Genomic DNA, 27,347 nt, shown 5'->3' on the forward strand with positions numbered 1-27,347 from the left:
ACCCTAACCCTAACCCTAACCCTAACCCTAACCCTAAATCTAACCCTAAGAAGCATCTAACCCAAACCATAACCCTAACCTTAACCCTAACCCTAACCCTAAAATGAGTCTAACCCTAACCCTGAGTCTAACCCTAACCCTAACCCTAAACCATAAGCGTAACCCTATCTCCTAACCCCTAACCCAAACCCTAACCCTAACCCGAACCCTAACCCTAACCCTTACCCTAACCCTAACCCTGAGTCTAACCCTGAGTCTAACCCTAACCCTAAACCCTAACCCTAAACCCTAACCTAACCCTAACCCTAACCCTAACCCTAACCCAAACCCTAACCCTAAACCCTAACCTAAACTGTAAGCCTAACCCCAACTCTAACCCTAACCCTAACCCTAAACATAAGCTGAAACCTAAGCCTTATTTTAACCCTATAAATAACCCTAAGAAACCCTAACCCTAACCGCAAACCTAACCCTAACCCTAACCCTAATCCTAATCCTGACCCTAAACCCTAACCAGAACCCTGCCCTAACACTAATCCTAATGCTAATCCTAACCCTAACCCTAAACATAAACCTAAACCTAACCCAAACCGTAACACTAACCCTAATCCTAACCATAACCCTAACCCAAACCCTGACCCTAACCCTAATCCAAACCCTACCCTAACCCTAATCCTGACCCTAAACCTAACCCTAACTCTAAACCGTAACCCTAACCCTAACCCTAACCCTAACCCTAACCCTAACCCTTAGAAACCCTAACCCTAATTCTAAGAAAACCTAACCTTAACCCTAACCCTAACCCTAACCCTAATCCTAACCCTAACCCTAAACATAACCCTAACCCTGACCCTGATCCTGACCCGGACCCTGACCCTGACCATGACCATGACCCTGACCCTAGAGCTAACATTAATACTATCTGTAAACCTAATCGTATCACTAACGCTGACCCTAACCCTAAGCCTATTCCTAACCCTAACCCTAAACCTAACACTAACCCTAACTGTAACACTAACACTAATGCTAACCCTAACGCTAACCCTAAATGTAAACCTAAACCTAACCCAAACCGTAACCCTAACCCTAATCCTAACCATAACCCTAACCCAAACCCTGACCCTAACCCTAACCCGAACCCTACCCTAACCCTAACCTAAACCTAACCTTCACGCTAATCCTGACCATAAACCTAACCCTAACTCTAAACCGTAACCCTAACCCTAACCCTAAGCCTAAACCTAACCCTAACTCTAACCCTAACACTAACGCTTAGAAACCCTAACCCTAACTCTAAGCATAAGAAACCCTAACCTTAACCATAACCCTAACCCTGAAACCCTAACCTTAACCATAACCCTAACCCTAACCCTGACCCTGACCCGGACTCTGACCCTGACCCTGACCCAGACCATGACCCTGACCCTAAGCTAACACTAAACCTAACCGTAACCCTAATAGTAAAACTAACTCTGATCCTAACCCTAAGCCTATTCCTAAGCCTAAACCCTAACCCTAACCCTAACGTACTCCAACAGCACGCGCTTGGAGTCATTTTGTCACCACGTCAAGCCCCGTTCCGAGGCCAAGGCCCACAGCAGCGCAGTCGGGCGGCTCCTGCCCATTTCCAGTCCAGAAGCTGCTGGACTTCTTTAGCCGGCTGCAGGAGCTCCTGCAGTACCTAAGGGGAAAAACGGTGTGAGCAGCAGGACAAACGGCACGCAGGGCAGGCTGCAGTGTGCCACCACCGTTTCCTTTGGGGCAATGCCTGCCGATGCATAGGCCACCTCAGCGTCAAAGGGCTGCTCTGCCCTGCGCCCGTGCCTCGGGACGCACACACCTGATGAGGCTGACCACATGCTTGAAATAAAATGTTTCGGTGCTCACAGCAAACCAGGCTTCAGCTCAAGTCAGTCTCCTGTGCAAGGCAAGGACTTCCACGCCCGGCACCTGCCACGCGAGGCAGGCTGCAGGCAGGCAAGGCGGGCACAAAGGGAAAGAGTCCCTGCAAAGGGCTGAAAGTGGGCCTGCTCAGGGAGGAGGGGGAGGCTGCACTGGGGGAGGAAGGGAACACAGGTCATCACGGGCTGGAGGGCTTGGGGAAAGGAGCTGGAAACACAGAACGTCTTTGGCCAGCTCCTGGTGGGATCCCGCTGCGCTTGTGGATGAGCCACAAGTGACCTTGAAACTGGACTCTCATGACCCAGGACAGACGCGTCTGGAAAGACCCAAGGGTTGCACTGAGGATTTGGGGAAGGAGCTTGCCTTCGAGCCCCACATATGCCACAGACTTCATTTCCATTCTGTCATGTGAGGCATCTGTGAACACGCTGTGCTTTTGTATCTCAGGAGCAAACGTGTGCTGCTGTTTCACTGGTAGACATGCAATCCTGTTCCTGTCAATCCGGTTTGCCCTTCACATGCATTGTGCCAGTGTCTGTGTGCCTTTGTGTCTCTGGCTCTTTGGAATGCAGCAAGAGAAGCATGGGAAGAGCAGCTGCCACATCCCTCAGGCTGGGATAGGACCAGCCTCCCAGGTGCCCCCCTCATTCAGCTCTACCGGGCCTGACAGCCGAAATCCCCCCATGTAAAGGACAAGGTAGATGCAATGTCCTCTGCATATGCAAACACTTCCTGGTATATAATGTGGACCCTCGAGAACCGGGTGTGCATGTTAGGAGGAAAAATCCCCCATGCGCCCAGAGCAGCATTAAACTGCTGTCAGCTTTCCAAACTCTCCTTTGCCTGGGAGAGTTTTCCCGCTTACGATTGTTGGGAAGAGAATCTGGTGACCCAGATGGGACCCGCTTTCCAGAACCTCGACAGACCACAGGGATCGTGAGGACTCCAAGCACACGCCAGAGTATTTGTGGGGAGGCCCTGCGATTCCCTGGCCGGGTGAGTCTCCGTGACAGCTCTTTGGGATAACGGCGACATTGGTCATAAATGCTGAGGCTGCTTGCAAAGATGTCGTACCGCATTGTGGGTTAGAGTCCCACCGGGCTATTTGAAGTGCAACTTGTGTAATCCATATGCTATAGACGGGGATGCGCAGAACCCGGATACTCGCTATTGCTAATCTGCACCTCTCTTGGATTTTATTTGCTGGATTTTGCCTCTGTTCAGTTTTGTTTGCCAGGTTTTGTTTAGCTATTGGATGTATGAGCTTTTGAAACGTTGTGGCATGGGACCTGGACATTCTACTGGAGTGGAGGTTCTTCAGCGTTCTCCTTCGGGGTGTCTATTAAGACACGGGAGCAAGATTGAGGGTGACCCTTTCACACAGAAAAAGTGGACAGACTCTTGTCATCACTGGTGGCCCTTGTATACCTCAGATGATTAGGAGAAACGGCCTAGGAAGGGAAGCATAAACTCTGCTACGGTATGGCAATTGGTGTTGTTTTGGTAGACGTGAAGGAAAATGGCATGAAGTCCCATAAGTGGATCTGGGGTTTTTGCCACATATGCCACAGACTTCATTTCCATCCTGTGTCGCGGTTTAACCCCGGCCGGCAACCAAACGCTACCGGCAACCAAACGCCACGCAGCCACTTGCACACTCCCCCCCACCCGGAGGGGTGGGGAGGAGAATCAGAAAGCAATGTAAAGCTGGAGGGTTGAGATAAGAACAATGTAATAATTTAAACAGAAGAAAGAGTGAAGAACAACAGTAACAATACCAAGAAGAAGAAGAATAACAACAACAACAATAGCGATTAGGATGGAAAGGTGGCGGAAAAGGGTAAAATCAAAAGGAAGGGAGAAGGAAAAAAAGGAAATGATGCCCAGTACAACTGCTCACCACCCGCTGACCGATGCCCAGCCAGTCCCTGAGCAAGAATCCCCCCACCAGCTAACCCTCCAAGTTTCTATACCAAGCATGACGTCCCACGGGACGGAATACCTCTGTGGCTGGTTCAGGTCAGCTGACCTGGCTGTGTCCCTTCCCAGTCTCTTGTGCCCCTCCAGCACTCTGGCTGGCAAGGCCCAAGAAACCAAAAAGGCCTTGACTTAGCAGAAACGCTAGGCAGCAACAACCAAAAACATCAGTGCGGCTACCAACATTGTTCTCACATCATAGCCAAAACACAGCACTTCACTAGCTACGAAGAAGAAAGTTAACTCCATGCCAGCTGAAACCAGGACACGGGGCCATCTCCTACTCGGCATGTGCTGCACAGGTCTTTGTAGCCTTCTTGATTGGTGCTGACGTGCGGAATCAAACTCTACATCTCAAGGAGGGTTATCAAGCAGGTATGTTTATCGGGGCTCCGGCTGCAAGGGGGATCGCTCCTCCTCACATGCACACCCAGGGCTTAAGTAAGCAGATCCCTATTACACAGAAGCATACATATTCATTAGATTCCCAAGAAAAGGTGGGGTTATTACCATTCGGTCCAGGAACTCGGTATCATAAGCCTCCTCACTCTGGCGCGGGTGCATTGACACCTGCTGGTCCTGGGCTGGGCTCTCTGGGAGGAAGGCTCGCACCCTTCCTCAGGATGTACTTTTCCCTTTGGCGCGCAGTGCTGAGGAGTCCACACCAGCAAGCGCAGAGCCAGGTTGTACTGGTTCTCTTCCCGGCTCGTACATCTTGCAGACAACATAGTTCTTGCTTACAACGTAGCTAGTCGATCGGTATCGACACGTGCAGACCGTAGTGTCCTTGTTAGTCAGTCTGTTAAACACAAGTGCTGAAGCACCAGTTGCAAGGTCTGCATATTTACCGAATGATTTTCAGCTTGAACTATCTCCGTGCAGAGTCTTTACTTCTGAGCGTCATGGCCTGTGACCGCCTTGCTGCCATCCGAAAAGCCCTGCACACTGGGACCCTCCTAGGTGGCAGAGCTTGTGTCCACACGGCAGCAGCTGCCTTGGGCCAGGGGGTTGCTCAGCCCAGCAGCACCAGCAAGTGTGGAATTGAAACCGGGAGCGAAGCCGCTAAGACAAAACCAGTATCCTACGAAGTTGGAATCCTGGCTCGGACTGGAGCCTAGAAGTCATAATTGCCTAAAACAGGGGTTGTTGCAAAGCCACATGCCCAGGAGCAGCATGTAGTACAACATCTAAGGGCTGTTAATCAAATAGCGATTGACCAACACCCGGTGCTGCCTAATCCTCCCACTTTCTTAACAGCGACAGGGGATTCTAATGTCTGTTTTACAGCATTGGACTTCGAAGGCGCCTTTTTGGCGTTCTGATTGTATGTCCTCGGCCGTGCATAGCAGGTGCCACAGCTGCCCTCTTCAGTGTTGGTCCAGAACCACAATCCAACCCAGAGAGAGCAGGGACACGAAGCCTGCCAGAGGGCGTTGCTGTGGCTGACATAGCCAGTGAGGACTGTGCTGCGTGTGCCTTTCCCTGTGCTGCGTGCAGGAAGGTTGGCACTGCTGGGCTAGGCTTGGCTTATTTGGCTTGCCCGTCACTGCTTGCCTGCCACGACCATCAAGAGAGTGTCTCTTCAAGAGCCAAGCACGCGCGTGCTGCCTCTAGTGGTTGCGTTCTCTGTTGTGTGTCTCTTTATTGGGCAGGAGCAGGTGGCAAAGGGCTGCCGAGAGCAGGGCGGCAGTGACCTTCGCAAAGAGGTAGCGCCGCCACGCTTGGTTTTTCCTGTGAGCTGTTAGCAGGCAGAGCCGGGAGCCAGGCGCTGCTGCCTGCCACGGGGCCTGCCCACCCTCATCGTGCAAAGGGAGCATTCCACGGGGCTCTGTGGGGGCTGTGCGATCCCAGCTCCTGCCTCCCGTCCTGCTTGGAACCCCTCCTGTTGCCCCCCCTCCCCGCAGAGGCCACCACGCCCAGCCCCGTGGCAACCAGCCACTCTGTGACATCACCCCCGGGGCCAAGGGCATCCTGGGCAACGTGAGTTCGGGGGGCAGTATGTTGGCGGCTGCACTGGCGGTGACAAGCCCTCCTCCTTGCAGCTGCCACGTGTCACTGGCAGGGATGGATTTGCTGCGCCTCCTCCTCATCCTGCTGGCCATGTGCTGTCCTGCGTACGGCACATGGGACAGCTGTGGGTAAGTGGCCCGAGGCTCTGGGAGGGAGCTTGGGCAAGCCCTTGTGGGCTTGGCTGGAGGGCAGCCAGTGTGGGAGGCTCATTTCCTTGCCAGCACGCAGGCTGTTGGCAGTACTCACCTACGGGGCTAAAGCAGAAAGAGGCAGGGTGTGGACACACACGTGCCCCACAGGCTTCCCCAGCCCTGCTGGCCAGGCAGCGCCTTGTGGGGAGGGAAGACGGCTGACCGTGAGCCGTAGGGGCGCCAGCCATCCAGCAGGACACTAAGGAGTTTCTCTTTACAGAGGGACCTGCGGGCTCCGGCCCATGGCTTTTCAGTACGGCATGTCGCGCGTCGTGGGTGGCACAGATGCCCAGGCAGGGGCCTGGCCCTGGATCGTCAGCATCCAGAATCCCTGGCAAGCGGGCACGGGTCATACCTGCGGAGGCTCCCTCATCAGCGCACAGTGGGTCCTGACAGCAGCCCACTGCTTCATCGAGGCCAGGTAAGGCGCCACTGGGAACGCGCATAGCCCCACAACACTAGCGCTTGCCCCGTGCGCAGCAGCACGGGCTACTCCCGCCCCGTTTCCTCGCAGGACACCCAGGGCCTGGGTGCTCCTTGAGCCTAAGGCACGCGAGGCCAGTCACACCCTCCCGAGCGCTGCTCTCCTCTCTCCCTCGTCAAGCGGAAGGCAGGGCAACGGCTGGGCTGCTGCAGCACGTGGCTGTGCTCCCTCTGAGTCCTCTCCCCATTTGCCTTCCAGCTACATCACCATGTGGCGCGTGGTGATCGGTGCCACGCGGCTGACTCAGCTGGGCCCTGAGGCCCAGGTGCGCAACATCAAGCGGCTGCTCCTTCACCAAGGCTACAGTAACATCACGCAGAGGAACGACATTGCCTTGCTGGAGCTGGACCAGCCTGTGCAGTGCAACGCCTACGTTCAGCTTGCCTGCGTGCCCGATGCCTCGCTGAGAGTCTCGCAGCTGAAAAACTGCTACATCAGCGGCTGGGGTGCCACGACTGCAAGATGTGAGTACCGCGGAAGTACTCGTGTGCCGAGCGCAAGCTTGGCACGCTCGGGGCCATTGCTTGGGCTTCCTGACAGCAGAGGCCAGAGCCCGAGTCAGCCTGCGGGGACGTATGCCTCTTGAGAGATGGGCCTGAGCCCTTTCCCCAGAGCAAGGCGGAAGGCAAATGCCGCTATAACGCCTCTCAGGATGCAAAGCCAAGCGCGGGCGAGGCAAGGGATTCCGCCAGGCAGGGGAGGAGAAGTGCCAGTGAGCTGCTGCTTGCTAATTCCTTCCTGTGCTCGCAGCTGGACGATCAACGGATGTGCTGCAGGAGGCCCAGGTCCGCCTCATTGATGTCAACATCTGTAACAGCAGCCGGTGGTACAGAGGGGCCATCCACACGCACAACGTCTGTGCTGGCTATCCGCAGGGCGGCATTGACACCTGCCAGGTAGGAGCGTGCTACGAGCCAAGCCCCGTAGCACAGGCAGCCCCGCCACACGCAACTACGCCAACATGGCCCGGCATGTGCTTGGCCTGGCCAGTGCCCCTCCCACTTCAGGTCCCCACCGCCGGGGGGGCTTATACCCCCTTCCCCATCGGCAGGCCCCTGCCCAGTGCCCCTCTTGTCCCAGAGGCATGGCACTCTGCCCAGAAAGCCCTCCTAGTGTTCCTGGCAGCCCACGGCTCCCCATCCCAAGCCTGCCACAGCTCTCTTCCACACACCCACCATCACCGTGCAGTGAGGAGAGCCAGCCCCACCTTACAAGCCCACCACCCCTTCCCAGGCAAGGCTCGCTCGACACAGCCTCGCTCTGCAGGGAACACAGCTCCGGCAGGTGCCGTCAGAGAGAAGGAGCCAACCCCCGTGCTGACGGTGGCCACCCAACAACCCCTTTGTCCTCTCTCCTCCTCTGCAGGGGGACAGCGGTGGGCCTCTCGTGTGCCAAGACAGCAGTGCAGACTACTTCTGGCTTGTTGGGGTCACCAGCTGGGGGAGAGGCTGTGCCCGAGCCAGGCAGCCCGGAGTCTACACCTCCACTCAGCACTTCTACGACTGGATCCTGCTACAGATGGGCCTGCGCCCAGCAGTGAGGGCTACTCCAACAGCACGCGCTTGGGGTCATTTTGTCACCACGTCAAGCCCCGTTCCGAGGCCAAGGCCCACAGCAGCGCAGTCGGGCGGCTCCTGCCCATTTCCAGTCCAGAAGCTGCTGGACTTCTTTAGCCGGCTGCAGGAGCTCCTGCAGTACCTAAGGGGAAAAACGGTGTGAGCAGCAGGACAAACGGCACGCAGGGCAGGCTGCAGTGTGCCACCACCGTTTCCTTTGGGGCAATGCCTGCCGATGCAAAGGCCACCTCAGCGTCAAAGGGCTGCTCTGCCCTGCGCCCGTGCCTCGGGACGCACACACCTGATGAGGCTGACCACGTGCTTGAAATAAAATGTTTCGGTGCTCACAGCAAACCAGGCTTCAGCTCAAGTCAGTCTCCTGTGCGAGGCAAGGACGTCCACGCCCGGCACCTGCCAAGCGAGGCAGGCTGCAGGCAGACAAGGCGGGCACAAAGGGAAAGAGTCCCTGCAAAGGGCTGAAAGTGGGCCTGCTCAGGGAGGAGGGGGAGGCTGCACTGGAGGAAGGGAACACAGGTCATCACGGGCTGGAGGGCTTGGGGAAAGGAGCTGGAAACACAGAACGTCTTTGGCCAGCTCCTGGTGGGATCCCGCTGCGCTTGTGGATGAGCCACAAGTGACCTTGAAACTGGACTCTCGTGACCCAGGACAGACGTGTCTGGAAAGACCCAAGGGTTGCACTGAGGATTTGGGGAAGGAGCTTGCCTTCGAGCCCCACATATGCCACAGACTTCATTTCCATCCTGTGTCGCGGTTTAACCCCAGCCGGCAACCAAACACTACCGGCAACCAAACGCCACGCAGCCACTTGCGCACTCCCCCGCACCCGGAGGGGTGGGGAGGAGAATCAGAAAGCAATGTAAAAGTGGAGGGTTGAGATAAGAACAATGTAATAATTTAAACAGAAGAAAGAGTGAAGAACAACAGTAACAATACCAAGAAGAAGAACAACAATAACAATTAGGATGGAAAGGTGGGGGAAAAGGGTAAAATCAAAAGGAAGGGAGAAGGAAAAAAAGGAAATGATGCCCAGTACAACTGCTCACCACCCGCTGACCGATGCCCAGCCAGTCCCTGAGCAAGAATCCCCCCACCAGCTAACCCTCCAAGTTTCTATACCAAGCATGACGTCCCACGGGATGGAATACCTCTGTGGCTGGTTCAGGTCAGCTGACCTGGCTGTGTCCCTTCCCAGTCTCTTGTGCCCCTCCAGCACTCTGGCTGGCAAGGCCCAAGAAACCAAAAAGGCCTTGACTTAGCAGAAACGCTAGGCAGCAACAACCGAAAACATCAGTGCGGCTACCAACATTGTTCTCACATCATAGCCAAAACACAGCACTTCACTAGCTACGAAGAAGAAAGTTAACTCCATGCCAGCTGAAACCAGGACACGGGGCCATCTCCTACTCGGCATGTGCTGCACAGGTCTTTGTAGCCTTCTTGATTGGTGCTGACGTGCGGAATCAAACTCTACATCTCAAGGAGGGTTATCAAGCAGGTATGTTTATCGGGGCTCCGGCTGCAAGGGGGATCGCTCCTCCTCACATGCACACCCAGGGCTTAAGTAAGCAGATCCCTATTACACAGAAGCATACATATTCATTAGATTCCCAAGAAAAGGTGGGGTTATTACCATTCGGTCCAGGAACTCGGTATCATAAGCCTCCTCACTCTGGCGCGGGTGCATTGACACCTGCTGGTCCTGGGCTGGGCTCTCTGGGAGGAAGGCTCGCACCCTTCCTCAGGATGTACTTTTCCCTTTGGCGCGCAGTGCTGAGGAGTCCACACCAGCAAGCGCAGAGCCAGGTTGTACTGGTTCTCTTCCCGGCTCGTACATCTTGCAGACAACATAGTTCTTGCTTACAACGTAGCTAGTCGATCGGTATCGACACGTGCAGACCGTAGTGTCCTTGTTAGTCAGTCTGTTAAACACAAGTGCTGAAGCACCAGTTGCAAGGTCTGCATATTTACCGAATGATTTTCAGCTTGAACTATCTCCGTGCAGAGTCTTTACTTCTGAGCGTCATGGCCTGTGACCGCCTTGCTGCCATCCGAAAAGCCCTGCACACTGGGACCCTCCTAGGTGGCAGAGCTTGTGTCCACACGGCAGCAGCTGCCTTGGGCCAGGGGGTTGCTCAGCCCAGCAGCACCAGCAAGTGTGGAATTGAAACCGGGAGCGAAGCCGCTAAGACAAAACCAGTATCCTATGACGTTGGAATCCTGGCTCGGACTGGAGCCTAGAAGTCATAATTGCCTAAAACAGGGGTTGTTGCAAAGCCACATGCCCAGGAGCAGCATGTAGTACAACATCTAAGGGCTGTTAATGAAATAGCGATTGACCAACACCCGGTGCTGCCTAATCCTCCCACTTTCTTAACAGCGACAGGGGATTCTAATGTCTGTTTTACAGCATTGGACTTCGAAGGCGCCTTTTTGGCGTTCTGATTGTATGTCCTCGGCCGTGCATAGCAGGTGCCACAGCTGCCCTCTTCAGTGTTGGTCCAGAACCACAATCCAACCCAGAGAGAGCAGGGACACGAAGCCTGCCAGAGGGCGTTGCTGTGGCTGACATAGCCAGTGAGGACTGTGCTGCGTGTGCCTTTCCCTGTGCTGCGTGCAGGAAGGTTGGCACTGCTGGGCTAGGCTTGGCTTATTTGGCTTGCCCGTAACTGCTTGCCTGCCACGACCATCAAAAGAGTGTCTCTTCAAGAGCCAAGCACGCGCGTGCTGCCTCTAGTGGTTGCGTTCTCTGTTGTGTGTCTCTTTATTGGGCAGGAGGAGGTGGCAAAGGGCTGCCGAGAGCAGGGCGGCAGTGACCTTCGCAAAGAGGTAGCGCCGCCACGCTTGGTTTTTCCTGTGAGCTGTTAGCAGGCAGAGCCGGGAGCCAGGCGCTGCTGCCTGCCACGGGGCCTGCCCACCCTCATCGCGCAAAGGGAGCATTCCACGGGGCTCTGTGGGGGCTGTGCGATCCCAGCTCCTGCCTCCCGTCCTGCTTGGAACCCCTCCTGTTGCCCCCCCTCCCCGCAGAGGCCACCACGCCCAGCCCCGTGGCAACCAGCCACTCTGTGACATCACCCCCGGGGCCAAGGGCATCCTGGGCAACGTGAGTTCGGGGGGCAGTATGTTGGCGGCTGCACTGGCGGTGACAAGCCCTCCTCCTTGCAGCTGCCACGTGTCACTGGCAGGGATGGATTTGCTGCGCCTCCTCCTCATCCTGCTGGCCATGTGCTGTCCTGCGTACGGCACATGGGACAGCTGTGGGTAAGTGGCCCGAGGCTCTGGGAGGGAGCTTGGGCAAGCCCTTGTGGGCTTGGCTGGAGGGCAGCCAGTGTGGGAGGCTCATTTCCTTGCCAGCACGCAGGCTGTTGGCAGTACTCACCTACGGGGCTAAAGCAGAAAGAGGCAGGGTGTGGACACACACGTGCCCCACAGGCTTCCCCAGCCCTGCTGGCCAGGCAGCGCCTTGTGGGGAGGGAAGACGGCTGACCGTGAGCCGTAGGGGCGCCAGCCATCCAGCAGGACACTAAGGAGTTTCTCTTTACAGAGGGACCTGCGGGCTCCGGCCCATGGCTTTTCAGTACGGCATGTCGCGCGTCGTGGGTGGCACAGATGCCCAGGCAGGGGCCTGGCCCTGGATCGTCAGCATCCAGAATCCCTGGCAAGCGGGCACGGGTCATACCTGCGGAGGCTCCCTCATCAGCGCACAGTGGGTCCTGACAGCAGCCCACTGCTTCATCGAGGCCAGGTAAGGCGCCACTGGGAACGCGCATAGCCCCACAACACTAGCGCTTGCCCCGTGCGCAGCAGCACGGGCTACTCCCGCCCCGTTTCCTCGCAGGACACCCAGGGCCTGGGTGCTCCTTGAGCCTAAGGCACGCGAGGCCAGTCACACCCTCCCGAGCGCTGCTCTCCTCTCTCCCTCGTCAAGCGGAAGGCAGGGCAACGGCTGGGCTGCTGCAGCACGTGGCTGTGCTCCCTCTGAGTCCTCTCCCCATTTGCCTTCCAGCTACATCACCATGTGGCGCGTGGTGATCGGTGCCACGCGGCTGACTCAGCTGGGCCCTGAGGCCCAGGTGCGCAACATCAAGCGGCTGCTCCTTCACCAAGGCTACAGTAACATCACGCAGAGGAACGACATTGCCTTGCTGGAGCTGGACCAGCCTGTGCAGTGCAACGCCTACGTTCAGCTTGCCTGCGTGCCCGATGCCTCGCTGAGAGTCTCGCAGCTGAAAAACTGCTACATCAGCGGCTGGGGTGCCACGACTGCAAGATGTGAGTACCGCGGAAGTACTCGTGTGCCGAGCGCAAGCTTGGCACGCTCGGGGCCATTGCTTGGGCTTCCTGACAGCAGAGGCCAGAGCCCGAGTCAGCCTGCGGGGACGTATGCCTCTTGAGAGATGGGCCTGAGCCCTTTCCCCAGAGCAAGGCGGAAGGCAAATGCCGCTATAACGCCTCTCAGGATGCAAAGCCAAGCGCGGGCGAGGCAAGGGATTCCGCCAGGCAGGGGAGGAGAAGTGCCAGTGAGCTGCTGCTTGCTAATTCCTTCCTGTGCTCGCAGCTGGACGATCAACGGATGTGCTGCAGGAGGCCCAGGTCCGCCTCATTGATGTCAACGTCTGTAACAGCAGCCGGTGGTACAGAGGGGCCATCCACACGCACAACGTCTGTGCTGGCTATCCGCAGGGCGGCATTGACACCTGCCAGGTAGGAGCGTGCTACGAGCCAAGCCCCGTAGCACAGGCAGCCCCGCCACACGCAACTACGCCAACATGGCCCGGCATGTGCTTGGCCTGGCCAGTGCCCCTCCCACTTCAGGTCCCCACCGCCGGGGGGGCTTATACCCCCTTCCCCATCGGCAGGCCCCTGCCCAGTGCCCCTCTTGTCCCAGAGGCATGGCTCTCTGCCCAGAAAGCCCTCCTAGTGTTCCTGGCAGCCCACGGCTCCCCATCCCAAGCCTGCCACAGCTCTCTTCCACACACCCACCATCACCGTGCAGTGAGGAGAGCCAGCCCCACCTTACAAGCCCACCACCCCTTCCCAGGCAAGGCTCGCTCGACACAGCCTCGCTCTGCAGGGAACACAGCTCCGGCAGGTGCCGTCAGAGAGAAGGAGCCAACCCCCGTGCTGACGGTGGCCACCCAACAACCCCTTTGTCCTCTCTCCTCCTCTGCAGGGGGACAGCGGTGGGCCTCTCGTGTGCCAAGACAGCAGTGCAGACTACTTCTGGCTTGTTGGGGTCACCAGCTGGGGGAGAGGCTGTGCCCGAGCCAGGCAGCCCGGAGTCTACACCTCCACTCAGCACTTCTACGACTGGATCCTGCTACAGATGGGCCTGCGCCCAGCAGTGAGGGCTACTCCAACAGCACGCGCTTGGGGTCATTTTGTCACCACGTCAAGCCCCGTTCCGAGGCCAAGGCCCACAGCAGCGCAGTCGGGCGGCTCCTGCCCATTTCCAGTCCAGAAGCTGCTGGACTTCTTTAGCCGGCTGCAGGAGCTCCTGCAGTACCTAAGGGGAAAAACGGTGTGAGCAGCAGGACAAACGGCACGCAGGGCAGGCTGCAGTGTGCCACCACCGTTTCCTTTGGGGCAATGCCTGCCGATGCAAAGGCCACCTCAGCGTCAAAGGGCTGCTCTGCCCTGCGCCCGTGCCTCGGGACGCACACACCTGATGAGGCTGACCACGTGCTTGAAATAAAATGTTTCGGTGCTCACAGCAAACCAGGCTTCAGCTCAAGTCAGTCTCCTGTGCGAGGCAAGGACGTCCACGCCCGGCACCTGCCAAGCGAGGCAGGCTGCAGGCAGACAAGGCGGGCACAAAGGGAAAGAGTCCCTGCAAAGGGCTGAAAGTGGGCCTGCTCAGGGAGGAGGGGGAGGCTGCACTGGAGGAAGGGAACACAGGTCATCACGGGCTGGAGGGCTTGGGGAAAGGAGCTGGAAACACAGAACGTCTTTGGCCAGCTCCTGGTGGGATCCCGCTGCGCTTGTGGATGAGCCACAAGTGACCTTGAAACTGGACTCTCGTGACCCAGGACAGACGTGTCTGGAAAGACCCAAGGGTTGCACTGAGGATTTGGGGAAGGAGCTTGCCTTCGAGCCCCACATATGCCACAGACTTCATTTCCATCCTGTGTCGCGGTTTAACCCCAGCCGGCAACCAAACACTACCGGCAACCAAACGCCACGCAGCCACTTGCGCACTCCCCCGCACCCGGAGGGGTGGGGAGGGGAATCAGAAAGCAATGTAAAAGTGGAGGGTTGAGATAAGAACAATGTAATAATTTAAACAGAAGAAAGAGTGAAGAACAACAGTAACAATACCAAGAAGAAGAACAACAATAACAATTAGGATGGAAAGGTGGGGGAAAAGGGTAAAATCAAAAGGAAGGGAGAAGGAAAAAAAGGAAATGATGCCCAGTACAACTGCTCACCACCCGCTGACCGATGCCCAGCCAGTCCCTGAGCAAGAATCCCCCCACCAGCTAACCCTCCAAGTTTCTATACCAAGCATGATGTCCCACGGGATGGAATACCTCTGTGGCTGGTTCAGGTCAGCTGACCTGGCTGTGTCCCTTCCCAGTCTCTTGTGCCCCTCCAGCACTCTGGCTGGCAAGGCCCAAGAAACCAAAAAGGCCTTGACTTAGCAGAAACGCTAGGCAGCAACAACCGAAAACATCAGTGCGGCTACCAACATTGTTCTCACATCATAGCCAAAACACAGCACTTCACTAGCTACGAAGAAGAAAGTTAACTCCATGCCAGCTGAAACCAGGACACGGGGCCATCTCCTACTCGGCATGTGCTGCACAGGTCTTTGTAGCCTTCTTGATTGGTGCTGACGTGCGGAATCAAACTCTACAACTCAAGGAGGGTTATCAAGCAGGTATGTTTATCGGGGCTCCGGCTGCAAGGGGGATCGCTCCTCCTCACTTGCACACCCAGGGCTTAAGTAAGCAGATCCCTATTACACAGAAGCATACATATTCATTAAAATTCCCAAGAAAAGGCGGGGTTATTACCATTCGGTCCAGGAACTCAGTATCATAAGCCTCCTCACTCTGGCGCGGGTGCATTGACACCTGCTGGTCCTGGGCTGGGCTCTCTGGGAGGAAGGCTCGCACCCTTCCTCAGGATGTACTTTTCCCTTTGGTGCGCAGTGCTGAGGAGTCCACACCAGCAAGCGCAGAGCCAGGTTGTACTGGTTCTCTTCCCGGCTCGTACATCTTGCAGACAACATAGTTCTTGCTTACAAAGTAGCTAGTCGATTGGTATCGACACGTGCAGACCGTAGTGTCCTTGTTAGTCAGTCTGTTAAACACAAGTGCTGAAGCACCAGTTGCAAGGTCTGTATATTTACCGAATGATTTTCAGCTTGAACTATCTCCGTGCAGAGTCTTTACTTCTGAGCGTCATGGCCTGTGACCGCCTTGCTGCCATCCGAAAAGCCCTGCACACTGGGACCCTCCTAGGTGGCAGAGCTTGTGTCCACACGGCAGCAGCTGCCTTGGGCCAGGGGGTTGCTCAGCCCAGCAGCACCAGCAAGTGTGGAATTGAAACCGGGAGCGAAGCCGCTAAGACAAAACCAGTATCCTATGACGTTGGAATCCTGGCTCGGACTGGAGCCTAGAAGTCATAATTGCCTAAAACAGGGGTTGTTGCAAAGCCACATGCCCAGGAGCAGCATGTAGTACAACATCTAAGGGCTGTTAATGAAATAGCGATTGACCAACACCCGGTGCTGCCTAATCCTCCCACTTTCTCAACAGCGACAGGGGATTCTAATGTCTGTTTTACAGCATTGGACTTCGAAGGCGCCTTTTTGGCGTTCTGATTGTATGTCCTCGGCCGTGCATAGCAGGTGCCACAGCTGCCCTCTTCAGTGTTGGTCCAGAACCACAATCCAACCCAGAGAGAGCAGGGACACGAAGCCTGCCAGAGGGCGTTGCTGTGGCTGACATAGCCAGTGAGGACTGTGCTGCGTGTGCCTTTCCCTGTGCTGCGTGCAGGAAGGTTGGCACTGCTGGGCTAGGCTTGGCTTATTTGGCTTGCCCGTCACTGCTTGCCTGCAGCGACCATCAAGAGAGTGTCTCTTCAAGAGCCAAGCATGCGCGTGCTGCCTCTAGTGGTTGCGTTCTCTGTTGTGTGTCTCTTTATTGGGCAGGAGGAGGTGGCAAAGGGCTGCCGAGAGCAGGGCGGCAGTGACCTTCGCAAAGAGGTAGCGCCGCCACGCTTGGTTTTTCCTGTGAGCTGTTAGCAGGCAGAGCCGGGAGCCAGGCGCTGCTGCCTGCCACGGGGCCTGCCCACCCTCATCGCGCAAAGGGAGCATTCCACGGGGCTCTGTGGGGGCTGTGCGATCCCAGCTCCTGCCTCCCGTCCTGCTTGGAACCCCTCCTGTTGCCCCCCCTCCCCGCAGAGGCCACCACGCCCAGCCCCGTGGCAACCAGCCACTCTGTGACATCACCCCCGGGGCCAAGGGCATCCTGAGCAACGCGAGTTCGGGGGGCAGTATGTTGGCGGCTGCACTGGCGGTGACAAGCCCTCCTCCTTGCAGCTGCCACGTGTCACTGGCAGGGATGGATTTGCTGCGCCTCCTCCTCATCCTGCTGGCCATGTGCTGTCCTGCGTACGGCACATGGGACAGCTGTGGGTAAGTGGCCCGAGGCTCTGGGAGGGAGCTTGGGCAAGCCCTTGTGGGCTTGGCTGGAGGGCAGCCAGTGTGGGAGGCTCATTTCCTTGCCAGCACGCAGGCTGTTGGCAGTACTCACCTATGGGGCTAAAGCAGAAAGAGGCAGGGTGTGGACACACACGTGCCCCACAGGCTTCCCCAGCCCTGCTGGCCAGGCAGCGCCTTGTGGGGAGGGAAGACGGCTGACCGTGAGCCGTAGGGGCGCCAGCCATCCAGCAGGACACTAAGGAGTTTCTCTTTACAGAGGGACCTGCGGGCTCCGGCCCATGGCTTTTCAGTACGGCATGTCGCGCGTCGTGGGTGGCACAGATGCCCAGGCAGGGGCCTGGCCCTGGATCGTCAGCATCCAGAATCCCTGGCAAGCGGGCACGGGTCATACCTGCGGAGGCTCCCTCATCAGCGCACAGTGGGTCCTGACAGCAGCCCACTGCTTCATCGAGGCCAGGTAAGGCGCCACCGGGAACACGCATAGCCCCACAACACTAGCGCTTGCCCCGTGCGCAGCAGCACGGGCTACTCCCGCCCCGTTTCCTCGCAGGACACCCAGGGCCTGGGTGCTCCTTGAGCCTAAGGCACGCGAGGCCAGTCACACCCTCCCGAGCGCTGCTCTCCTCTCTCCCTCGTCAAGCGGAAGGCAGGGCAACGGCTGGGCTGCTGCAGCACGTGGCTGTGCTCCCTCTGAGTCCTCTCCCCATTTGCCTTCCAGCTACATCACCATGTGGCGCGTGGTGATCGGTGCCACGCGGCTGACTCAGCTGGGCCCTGAGGCCCAGGTGCGCAACATCAAGCGGCTGCTCCTTCACCAAAGCTACAGTAACATCACGCAGAGGAACGACATTGCCTTGCTGGAGCTGGACCAGCCTGTGCAGTGCAACGCCTACGTTCAGCTTGCCTGCGTGCCCGATGCCTCGCTGAGAGTCTCGCAGCTGAAAAACTGCTACATCAGCGGCTGGGGTGCCACGACTGCAAGATGTGAGTACCACGGAAGTACTCGTGTGCCGAGCGCAAGCTTGGCACGCTCGGGGCCATTGCTTGGGCTTCCTGACAGCAGAGGCCAGAGCCCGAGTCAGCCTGCGGGGACGTATGCCTCTTGAGAGATGGGCCTGAGCCCTTTCCCCAGAGCAAGGCGGAAGGCAAATGCCGCTATAACGCCTCTCAGGATGCAAAGCCAAGCGCGGGCGAGGCAAGGGATTCCGCCAGGCAGGGGAGGAGAAGTGCCAGTGAGCTGCTGCTTGCTAATTCCTTCCTGTGCTCGCAGCTGGACGATCAACGGATGTGCTGCAGGAGGCCCAGGTCCGCCTCATTGATGTCAACGTCTGTAACAGCAGCCGGTGGTACAGAGGGGCCATCCACACGCACAACGTCTGTGCTGGCTATCCGCAGGGCGGCATTGACACCTGCCAGGTAGGAGCGTGCTACGAGCCAAGCCCCGTAGCACAGGCAGCCCCGCCACACGCAACTACGCCAACATGGCCCGGCATGTGCTTGGCCTGGCCAGTGCCCCTCCCACTTCAGGTCCCCACCGCCGGGGGGGCTTATACCCCCTTCCCCATCGGCAGGCCCCTGCCCAGTGCCCCTCTTGTCCCAGAGGCATGGCTCTCTGCCCAGAAAGCCCTCCTAGTGTTCCTGGCAGCCCACGGCTCCCCATCCCAAGCCTGCCACAGCTCTCTTCCACACACCCACCATCACCGTGCAGTGAGGAGAGCCAGCCCCACCTTACAAGCCCACCACCCCTTCCCAGGCAAGGCTCGCTCGACACAGCCTCGCTCTGCAGGGAACACAGCTCCGGCAGGTGCCGTCAGAGAGAAGGAGCCAACCCCCGTGCTGACGGTGGCCACCCAACAACCCCTTTGTCCTCTCTCCTCCTCTGCAGGGGGACAGCGGTGGGCCTCTCGTGTGCCAAGACAGCAGTGCAGACTACTTCTGGCTTGTTGGGGTCACCAGCTGGGGGAGAGGCTGTGCCCGAGCCAGGCAGCCCGGAGTCTACACCTCCACTCAGCACTTCTACGACTGGATCCTGCTACAGATGGGCCTGCGCCCAGCAGTGAGGGCTACTCCAACAGCACGCGCTTGGGGTCATTTTGTCACCACGTCAAGCCCCGTTCCGAGGCCAAGGCCCACAGCAGCGCAGTCGGGCGGCTCCTGCCCATTTCCAGTCCAGAAGCTGCTGGACTTCTTTAGCCGGCTGCAGGAGCTCCTGCAGTACCTAAGGGGAAAAACGGTGTGAGCAGCAGGACAAACGGCACGCAGGGCAGGCTGCAGTGTGCCACCACCGTTTCCTTTGGGGCAATGCCTGCCGATGCAAAGGCCACCTCAGCGTCAAAGGGCTGCTCTGCCCTGCGCCCGTGCCTCGGGACGCACACACCTGATGAGGCTGACCACGTGCTTGAAATAAAATGTTTCGGTGCTCACAGCAAACCAGGCTTCAGCTCAAGTCAGTCTCCTGTGCGAGGCAAGGACGTCCACGCCCGGCACCTGCCAAGCGAGGCAGGCTGCAGGCAGACAAGGCGGGCACAAAGGGAAAGAGTCCCTGCAAAGGGCTGAAAGTGGGCCTGCTCAGGGAGGAGGGGGAGGCTGCACTGGAGGAAGGGAGCACAGGTCATCACGGGCTGGAGGGCTTGGGGAAAGGAGCTGGAAACACAGAACGTCTTTGGCCAGCTCCTGGTGGGATCCCGCTGCGCTTGTGGATGAGCCACAAGTGACCTTGAAACTGGACTCTCGTGACCCAGGACAGACGCGTCTGGAAAGACCCAAGGGTTGCACTGAGGATTTGGGGAAGGAGCTTGCCTTCGAGCCCCACATATGCCACAGACTTCATTTCCATCCTGTGTCGCGGTTTAACCCCAGCCGGCAACCAAATACTACCGGCAACCAAACGCCACGCAGCCACTTGCGCACTCCCCCGCACCCGGAGGGGTGGGGAGGGGAATTAGAAAGCAATGTACAAGTGGAGGGTTGAGATAAGAACAATGTAATAATTTAAACAGAAGAAAGAGTGAAGAACAACAGTAACAATACCAAGAAGAAGAACAACAATAACAATTAGGATGGAAAGGTGGGGGAAAAGGGTAAAATCAAAAGGAAGGGAGAAGGAAAAAAAGGAAATGATGCCCAGTACAACTGCTCACCACCCGCTGACCGATGCCCAGCCAGTCCCTGAGCAAGAATCCCCCCACCAGCTAACCCTCCAAGTTTCTATACCAAGCATGACGTCCCACGGGATGGAATACCTCTGTGGCTGGTTCAGGTCAGCTGACCTGGCTGTGTCCCTTCCCAGTCTCTTGTGCCCCTCCAGCACTCTGGCTGGCAAGGCCCAAGAAACCAAAAAGGCCTTGACTTAGCAGAAACGCTAGGCAGCAACAACCGAAAACATCAGTGCGGCTACCAACATTGTTCTCACATCATAGCCAAAACACAGCACTTCACTAGCTACGAAGAAGAAAGTTAACTCCATGCCAGCTGAAACCAGGACACGGGGCCATCTCCTACTCGGCATGTGCTGCACAGGTCTTTGTAGCCTTCTTGATTGGTGCTGACGTGCGGAATCAAACTCTACATCTCAAGGAGGGTTATCAAGCAGGTATGTTTATCGGGGCTCCGGCTGCAAGGGGGATCGCTCCTCCTCACTTGCACACCCAGGGCTTAAGTAAGCAGATCCCTATTACACAGAAGCATACATATTCATTAAAATTCCCAAGAAAAGGTGGGGTTATTACCATTCGGTCCAGGAACTCAGTATCATAAGCCTCCTCACTCTGGCGCGGGTGCATTGACACCTGCTGGTCCTGGGCTGGGCTCTCTGGGAGGAAGGCTCGCACCCTTCCTCAGGATGTACTTTTCCCTTTGGCGCGCAGTGCTGAGGAGTCCACACCAGCAAGCGCAGAGCCAGGTTGTACTGGTTCTCTTCCCGGCTCGTACATCTTGCAGACAACATAGTTCTTGCTTACAACGTAGCTAGTCGATCGGTATCGACACGTGCAGACCGTAGTGTCCTTGTTAGTCAGTCTGTTAAACACAAGTGCTGAAGCACCAGTTGCAAGGTCTGCATATTTACCGAATGATTTTCAGCTTGAACTATCTCCGTGCAGAGTCTTTACTTCTGAGCGTCATGGCCTGTGACCGCCTTGCTGCCATCCGAAAAGCCCTGCACACTGGGACCCTCCTAGGTGGCAGAGCTTGTGTCCACACGGCAGCAGCTGCCTTGGGCCAGGGGGTTGCTCAGCCCAGCAGCACCAGCAAGTGTGGAATTGAAACCGGGAGCGAAGCCGCTAAGACAAAACCAGTATCCTATGACGTTGGAATCCTGGCTCGGACTGGAGCCTAGAAGTCATAATTGCCTAAAACAGGGGTTGTTGCAAAGCCACATGCCCAGGAGCAGCATGTAGTACAACATCTAAGGGCTGTTAATGAAATAGCGATTGACCAACACCCGGTGCTGCCTAATCCTCCCACTTTCTTAACAGCGACAGGGGATTCTAATGTCTGTTTTACAGCATTGGACTTCGAAGGCGCCTTTTTGGCGTTCTGATTGTATGTCCTCGGCCGTGCATAGCAGGTGCCACAGCTGCCCTCTTCAGTGTTGGTCCAGAACCACAATCCAACCCAGAGAGAGCAGGGACACGAAGCCTGCCAGAGGGCGTTGCTGTGGCTGACATAGCCAGTGAGGACTGTGCTGCGTGTGCCTTTCCCTGTGCTGCGTGCAGGAAGGTTGGCACTGCTGGGCTAGGCTTGGCTTATTTGGCTTGCCCGTCACTGCTTGCCTGCCACGACCATCAAGAGAGTGTCTCTTCAAGAGCCAAGCATGCGCGTGCTGCCTCTAGTGGTTGCGTTCTCTGTTGTGTGTCTCTTTATTGGGCAGGAGCAGGTGGCAAAGGGCTGCCGAGAGCAGGGCGGCAGTGACCTTCGCAAAGAGGTAGCGCCGCCACGCTTGGTTTTTCCTGTGAGCTGTTAGCAGGCAGAGCCGGGAGCCAGGCGCTGCTGCCTGCCACGGGGCCTGCCCACCCTCATCGCGCAAAGGGAGCATTCCACGGGGCTCTGTGGGGGCTGTGCGATCCCAGCTCCTGCCTCCCGTCCTGCTTGGAACCCCTCCTGTTGCCCCCCCTCCCCGCAGAGGCCACCACGCCCAGCCCCGTGGCAACCAGCCACTCTGTGACATCACCCCCGGGGCCAAGGGCATCCTGGGCACCGCGAGTTCGGGGGGCAGTATGTTGGCGGCTGCACTGGCGGTGACAAGCCCTCCTCCTTGCAGCTGCCACGTGTCACTGGCAGGGATGGATTTGCTGCGCCTCCTCCTCATCCTGCTGGCCATGTGCTGTCCTGCGTACGGCACATGGGACAGCTGTGGGTAAGTGGCCCGAGGCTCTGGGAGGGAGCTTGGGCAAGCCCTTGTGGGCTTGGCTGGAGGGCAGCCAGTGTGGGAGGCTCATTTCCTTGCCAGCACGCAGGCTGTTGGCAGTACTCACCTACGGGGCTAAAGCAGAAAGAGGCAGGGTGTGGACACACACGTGCCCCACAGGCTTCCCCAGCCCTGCTGGCCAGGCAGCGCCTTGTGGGGAGGGAAGACGGCTGACTGTGAGCCGTAGGGGCGCCAGCCATCCAGCAGGACACTAAGGAGTTTCTCTTTACAGAGGGACCTGCGGGCTCCGGCCCATGGCTTTTCAGTACGGCATGTCGCGCGTCGTGGGTGGCACAGATGCCCAGGCAGGGGCCTGGCCCTGGATCGTCAGCATCCAGAATCCCTGGCAAGCGGGCACGGGTCATACCTGCGGAGGCTCCCTCATCAGCGCACAGTGGGTCCTGACAGCAGCCCACTGCTTCATCGAGGCCAGGTAAGGCGCCACCGGGAACACGCATAGCCCCACAACACTAGCGCTTGCCCCGTGCGCAGCAGCACGGGCTACTCCCGCCCCCTTTCTTCGCAGGACACCCAGGGCCTGGGTGCTCCTTGAGCCTAAGGCACGCGAGGCCAGTCACACCCTCCCGAGCGCTGCTCTCCTCTCTCCCTCGTCAAGCGGAAGGCAGGGCAACGGCTGGGCTGCTGCAGCACGTGGCTGTGCTCCCTCTGAGTCCTCTCCCCATTTGCCTTCCAGCTACATCACCATGTGGCGCGTGGTGATCGGTGCCACGCGGCTGACTCAGCTGGGCCCTGAGGCCCAGGTGCGCAACATCAAGCGGCTGCTCCTTCACCAAGGCTACAGTAACATCACGCAGAGGAACGACATTGCCTTGCTGGAGCTGGACCAGCCTGTGCAGTGCAACGCCTACGTTCAGCTTGCCTGCGTGCCCGATGCCTCGCTGAGAGTCTCGCAGCTGAAAAACTGCTACATCAGCGGCTGGGGTGCCACGACTGCAAGATGTGAGTACCGCGGAAGTACTCGTGTGCCGAGCGCAAGCTTGGCACGCTCGGGGCCATTGCTTGGGCTTCCTGACAGCAGAGGCCAGAGCCCGAGTCAGCCTGCGGGGACGTATGCCTCTTGAGAGATGGGCCTGAGCCCTTTCCCCAGAGCAAGGCGGAAGGCAAATGCCGCTATAACGCCTCTCAGGATGCAAAGCCAAGCGCGGGCGAGGCAAGGGATTCCGCCAGGCAGGGGAGGAGAAGTGCCAGTGAGCTGCTGCTTGCTAATTCCTTCCTGTGCTCGCAGCTGGACGATCAACGGATGTGCTGCAGGAGGCCCAGGTCCGCCTCATTGATGTCAACGTCTGTAACAGCAGCCGGTGGTACAGAGGGGCCATCCACACGCACAACGTCTGTGCTGGCTATCCGCAGGGCGGCATTGACACCTGCCAGGTAGGAGCGTGCTACGAGCCAAGCCCCGTAGCACAGGCAGCCCCGCCACACGCAACTACGCCAACATGGCCCGGCATGTGCTTGGCCTGGCCAGTGCCCCTCCCACTTCAGGTCCCCACCGCCGGGGGGGCTTATACCCCCTTCCCCATCGGCAGGCCCCTGCCCAGTGCCCCTCTTGTCCCAGAGGCATGGCACTCTGCCCAGAAAGCCCTCCTAGTGTTCCTGGCAGCCCACGGCTCCCCATCCCAAGCCTGCCACAGCTCTCTTCCACACACCCACCATCACCGTGCAGTGAGGAGAGCCAGCCCCACCTTACAAGCCCACCACCCCTTCCCAGGCAAGGCTCGCTCGACACAGCCTCGCTCTGCAGGGAACACAGCTCCGGCAGGTGCCGTCAGAGAGAAGGAGCCAACCCCCGTGCTGACGGTGGCCACCCAACAACCCCTTTGTCCTCTCTCCTCCTCTGCAGGGGGACAGCGGTGGGCCTCTCGTGTGCCAAGACAGCAGTGCAGACTACTTCTGGCTTGTTGGGGTCACCAGCTGGGGGAGAGGCTGTGCCCGAGCCAGGCAGCCCGGAGTCTACACCTCCACTCAGCACTTCTACGACTGGATCCTGCTACAGATGGGCCTGCGCCCAGCAGTGAGGGCTACTCCAACAGCACGCGCTTGGGGTCATTTTGTCACCACGTCAAGCCCCGTTCCGAGGCCAAGGCCCACAGCAGCGCAGTCGGGCGGCTCCTGCCCATTTCCAGTCCAGAAGCTGCTGGACTTCTTTAGCCGGCTGCAGGAGCTCCTGCAGTACCTAAGGGGAAAAACGGTGTGAGCAGCAGGACAAACGGCACGCAGGGCAGGCTGCAGTGTGCCACCACCGTTTCCTTTGGGGCAATGCCTGCCGATGCAAAGGCCACCTCAGCGTCAAAGGGCTGCTCTGCCCTGCGCCCGTGCCTCGGGACGCACACACCTGATGAGGCTGACCACGTGCTTGAAATAAAATGTTTCGGTGCTCACAGCAAACCAGGCTTCAGCTCAAGTCAGTCTCCTGTGCGAGGCAAGGACGTCCACGCCCGGCACCTGCCAAGCGAGGCAGGCTGCAGGCAGACAAGGCGGGCACAAAGGGAAAGAGTCCCTGCAAAGGGCTGAAAGTGGGCCTGCTCAGGGAGGAGGGGGAGGCTGCACTGGAGGAAGGGAACACAGGTCATCACGGGCTGGAGGGCTTGGGGAAAGGAGCTGGAAACACAGAACGTCTTTGGCCAGCTCCTGGTGGGATCCCGCTGCGCTTGTGGATGAGCCACAAGTGACCTTGAAACTGGACTCTCGTGACCCAGGACAGACGCGTCTGGAAAGACCCAAGGGTTGCACTGAGGATTTGGGGAAGGAGCTTGCCTTCGAGCCCCACATATGCCACAGACTTCATTTCCATCCTGTGTCGCGGTTTAACCCCGGCCGGCAACCAAACACTACCGGCAACCAAACGCCACGCAGCCACTTGCGCACTCCCCCCCACCCGGAGGGGTGGGGAGGAGAATCAGAAAGCAATGTAAAAGTGGAGGGTTGAGATAAGAACAATGTAATAATTTAAACAGAAGAAAGAGTGAAGAACAACAGTAACAATACCAAGAAGAAGAACAACAATAACAATTAGGATGGAAAGGTGGGGGAAAAGGGTAAAATCAAAAGGAAGGGAGAAGGAAAAAAAGGAAATGATGCCCAGTACAACTGCTCACCACCCGCTGACCGATGCCCAGCCAGTCCCTGAGCAAGAATCCCCCCACCAGCTAACCCTCCAAGTTTCTATACCAAGCATGACGTCCCACGGGATGGAATACCTCTGTGGCTGGTTCAGGTCAGCTGACCTGGCTGTGTCCCTGCCCAGTCTCTTGTGCCCCTCCAGCACTCTGGCTGGCAAGGCCCAAGAAACCAAAAAGGCCTTGACTTAGCAGAAACGCTAGGCAGCAACAACCGAAAACATCAGTGCGGCTACCAACATTGTTCTCACATCATAGCCAAAACACAGCACTTCACTAGCTACGAAGAAGAAAGTTAACTCCATGCCAGCTGAAACCAGGACACGGGGCCATCTCCTACTCGGCATGTGCTGCACAGGTCTTTGTAGCCTTCTTGATTGGTGCTGACGTGCGGAATCAAACTCTACATCTCAAGGAGGGTTATCAAGCAGGTATGTTTATCGGGGCTCCGGCTGCAAGGGGGATCGCTCCTCCTCACTTGCACACCCAGGGCTTAAGTAAGCAGATCCCTATTACACAGAAGCATACATATTCATTAAAATTCCCAAGAAAAGGCGGGGTTATTACCATTCGGTCCAGGAACTCAGTATCATAAGCCTCCTCACTCTGGCGCGGGTGCATTGACACCTGCTGGTCCTGGGCTGGGCTCTCTGGGAGGAAGGCTCGCACCCTTCCTCAGGATGTACTTTTCCCTTTGGCGCGCAGTGCTGAGGAGTCCACACCAGCAAGCGCAGAGCCAGGTTGTACTGGTTCTCTTCCCGGCTCGTACATCTTGCAGACAACATAGTTCTTGCTTACAACGTAGCTAGTCGATCGGTATCGACACGTGCAGACCGTAGTGTCCTTGTTAGTCAGTCTGTTAAACACAAGTGCTGAAGCACCAGTTGCAAGGTCTGCATATTTACCGAATGATTTTCAGCTTGAACTATCTCCGTGCAGAGTCTTTACTTCTGAGCGTCATGGCCTGTGACCGCCTTGCTGCCATCCGAAAAGCCCTGCACACTGGGACCCTCCTAGGTGGCAGAGCTTGTGTCCACACGGCAGCAGCTGCCTTGGGCCAGGGGGTTGCTCAGCCCAGCAGCACCAGCAAGTGTGGAATTGAAACCGGGAGCGAAGCCGCTAAGACAAAACCAGTATCCTACGAAGTTGGAATCCTGGCTCGGACTGGAGCCTAGAAGTCATAATTGCCTAAAACAGGGGTTGTTGCAAAGCCACATGCCCAGGAGCAGCATGTAGTACAACATCTAAGGGCTGTTAATCAAATAGCGATTGACCAACACCCGGTGCTGCCTAATCCTCCCACTTTCTCAACAGCGACAGGGGATTCTAATGTCTGTTTTACAGCATTGGACTTCGAAGGCGCCTTTTTGGCGTTCTGATTGTATGTCCTCGGCCGTGCATAGCAGGTGCCACAGCTGCCCTCTTCAGTGTTGGTCCAGAACCACAATCCAACCCAGAGAGAGCAGGGACACGAAGCCTGCCAGAGGGCGTTGCTGTGGCTGACATAGCCAGTGAGGACTGTGCTGCGTGTGCCTTTCCCTGTGCTGCGTGCAGGAAGGTTGGCACTGCTGGGCTAGGCTTGGCTTATTTGGCTTGCCCGTCACTGCTTGCCTGCCACGACCATCAAAAGAGTGTCTCTTCAAGAGCCAAGCAGGCGCGTGCTGCCTCTAGTGGTTGCGTTCTCTGTTGTGTGTCTCTTTATTGGGCAGGAGCAGGTGGCAAAGGGCTGCCGAGAGCAGGGCGGCAGTGACCTTCGCAAAGAGGTAGCGCCGCCACGCTTGGTTTTTCCTGTGAGCTGTTAGCAGGCAGAGCCGGGAGCCAGGCGCTGCTGCCTGCCACGGGGCCTGCCCACCCTCATCGCGCAAAGGGAGCATTCCACGGGGCTCTGTGGGGGCTGAGCGATGCCAGCTCCTGCCTCCCGTCCTGCTTGGAACCCCTCCTGTTGCCCCCCCTCCCCGCAGAGGCCACCACGCCCAGCCCCGTGGCAACCAGCC

At 57.7% G+C, this 27,347-nt stretch overlaps 2 protein-coding genes across 2 annotated transcripts; both read left to right on the plus strand.

The window, feature by feature from the left end:
• Positions 1 to 3,880: 3,880 nt before the first annotated feature.
• Positions 3,881 to 13,650, plus strand: LOC129735592 (transmembrane protease serine 9-like; the record flags this gene model as incomplete). Its single annotated transcript, XM_055704825.1, has 12 exons — positions 3,881 to 3,921; positions 5,784 to 5,875; positions 6,303 to 6,501; positions 6,763 to 7,049; positions 7,315 to 7,460; positions 7,930 to 8,268; positions 10,914 to 10,967; positions 11,168 to 11,241; positions 11,683 to 11,883; positions 12,145 to 12,419; positions 12,697 to 12,842; positions 13,312 to 13,650. Coding segments are annotated over exons 1-12 (2,193 nt in total), but the record flags the coding sequence as incomplete, so codon positions are not given.
• A 994-nt stretch (positions 13,651 to 14,644) lies between these two features.
• LOC129735593 (transmembrane protease serine 9-like) lies at positions 14,645 to 27,155 on the plus strand. Its single transcript, XM_055704826.1, has 12 exons — positions 14,645 to 14,685; positions 16,549 to 16,640; positions 17,068 to 17,266; positions 17,528 to 17,793; positions 18,080 to 18,225; positions 18,695 to 18,912; positions 21,932 to 22,023; positions 22,451 to 22,649; positions 22,911 to 23,176; positions 23,463 to 23,608; positions 24,078 to 24,305; positions 27,063 to 27,155. The coding sequence occupies exons 1-12, from the start codon at positions 14,645 to 14,647 to the stop codon at positions 27,153 to 27,155; spliced, it is 1,986 nt and encodes a 661-aa protein (XP_055560801.1).
• The last annotated feature ends 192 nt before the right edge of the window (positions 27,156 to 27,347 follow it).

Source organism: Falco cherrug, chromosome 3, assembly GCF_023634085.1.
Source record: "Falco cherrug isolate bFalChe1 chromosome 3, bFalChe1.pri, whole genome shotgun sequence".
In the NCBI taxonomy this organism is placed as follows: domain Eukaryota; kingdom Metazoa; phylum Chordata; class Aves; order Falconiformes; family Falconidae; genus Falco; species Falco cherrug.

Bases quoted from the DNA above. Each gene is read 5' to 3' on its own strand.
- LOC129735593 (XM_055704826.1), top strand. From the start codon at position 14,645: ATGATGTCCCACGGGATGGAATACCTCTGTGGCTGGTTCAG. The intron at 14,686-16,548 runs GTCAGCTGACCT...CCCTCCCCGCAG, and splicing joins TACCTCTGTGGCTGGTTCAG to AGGCCACCACGCCCAGCCCC. The intron at 17,794-18,079 runs GTGAGTACCACG...CTGTGCTCGCAG, and splicing joins GGGTGCCACGACTGCAAGAT to CTGGACGATCAACGGATGTG.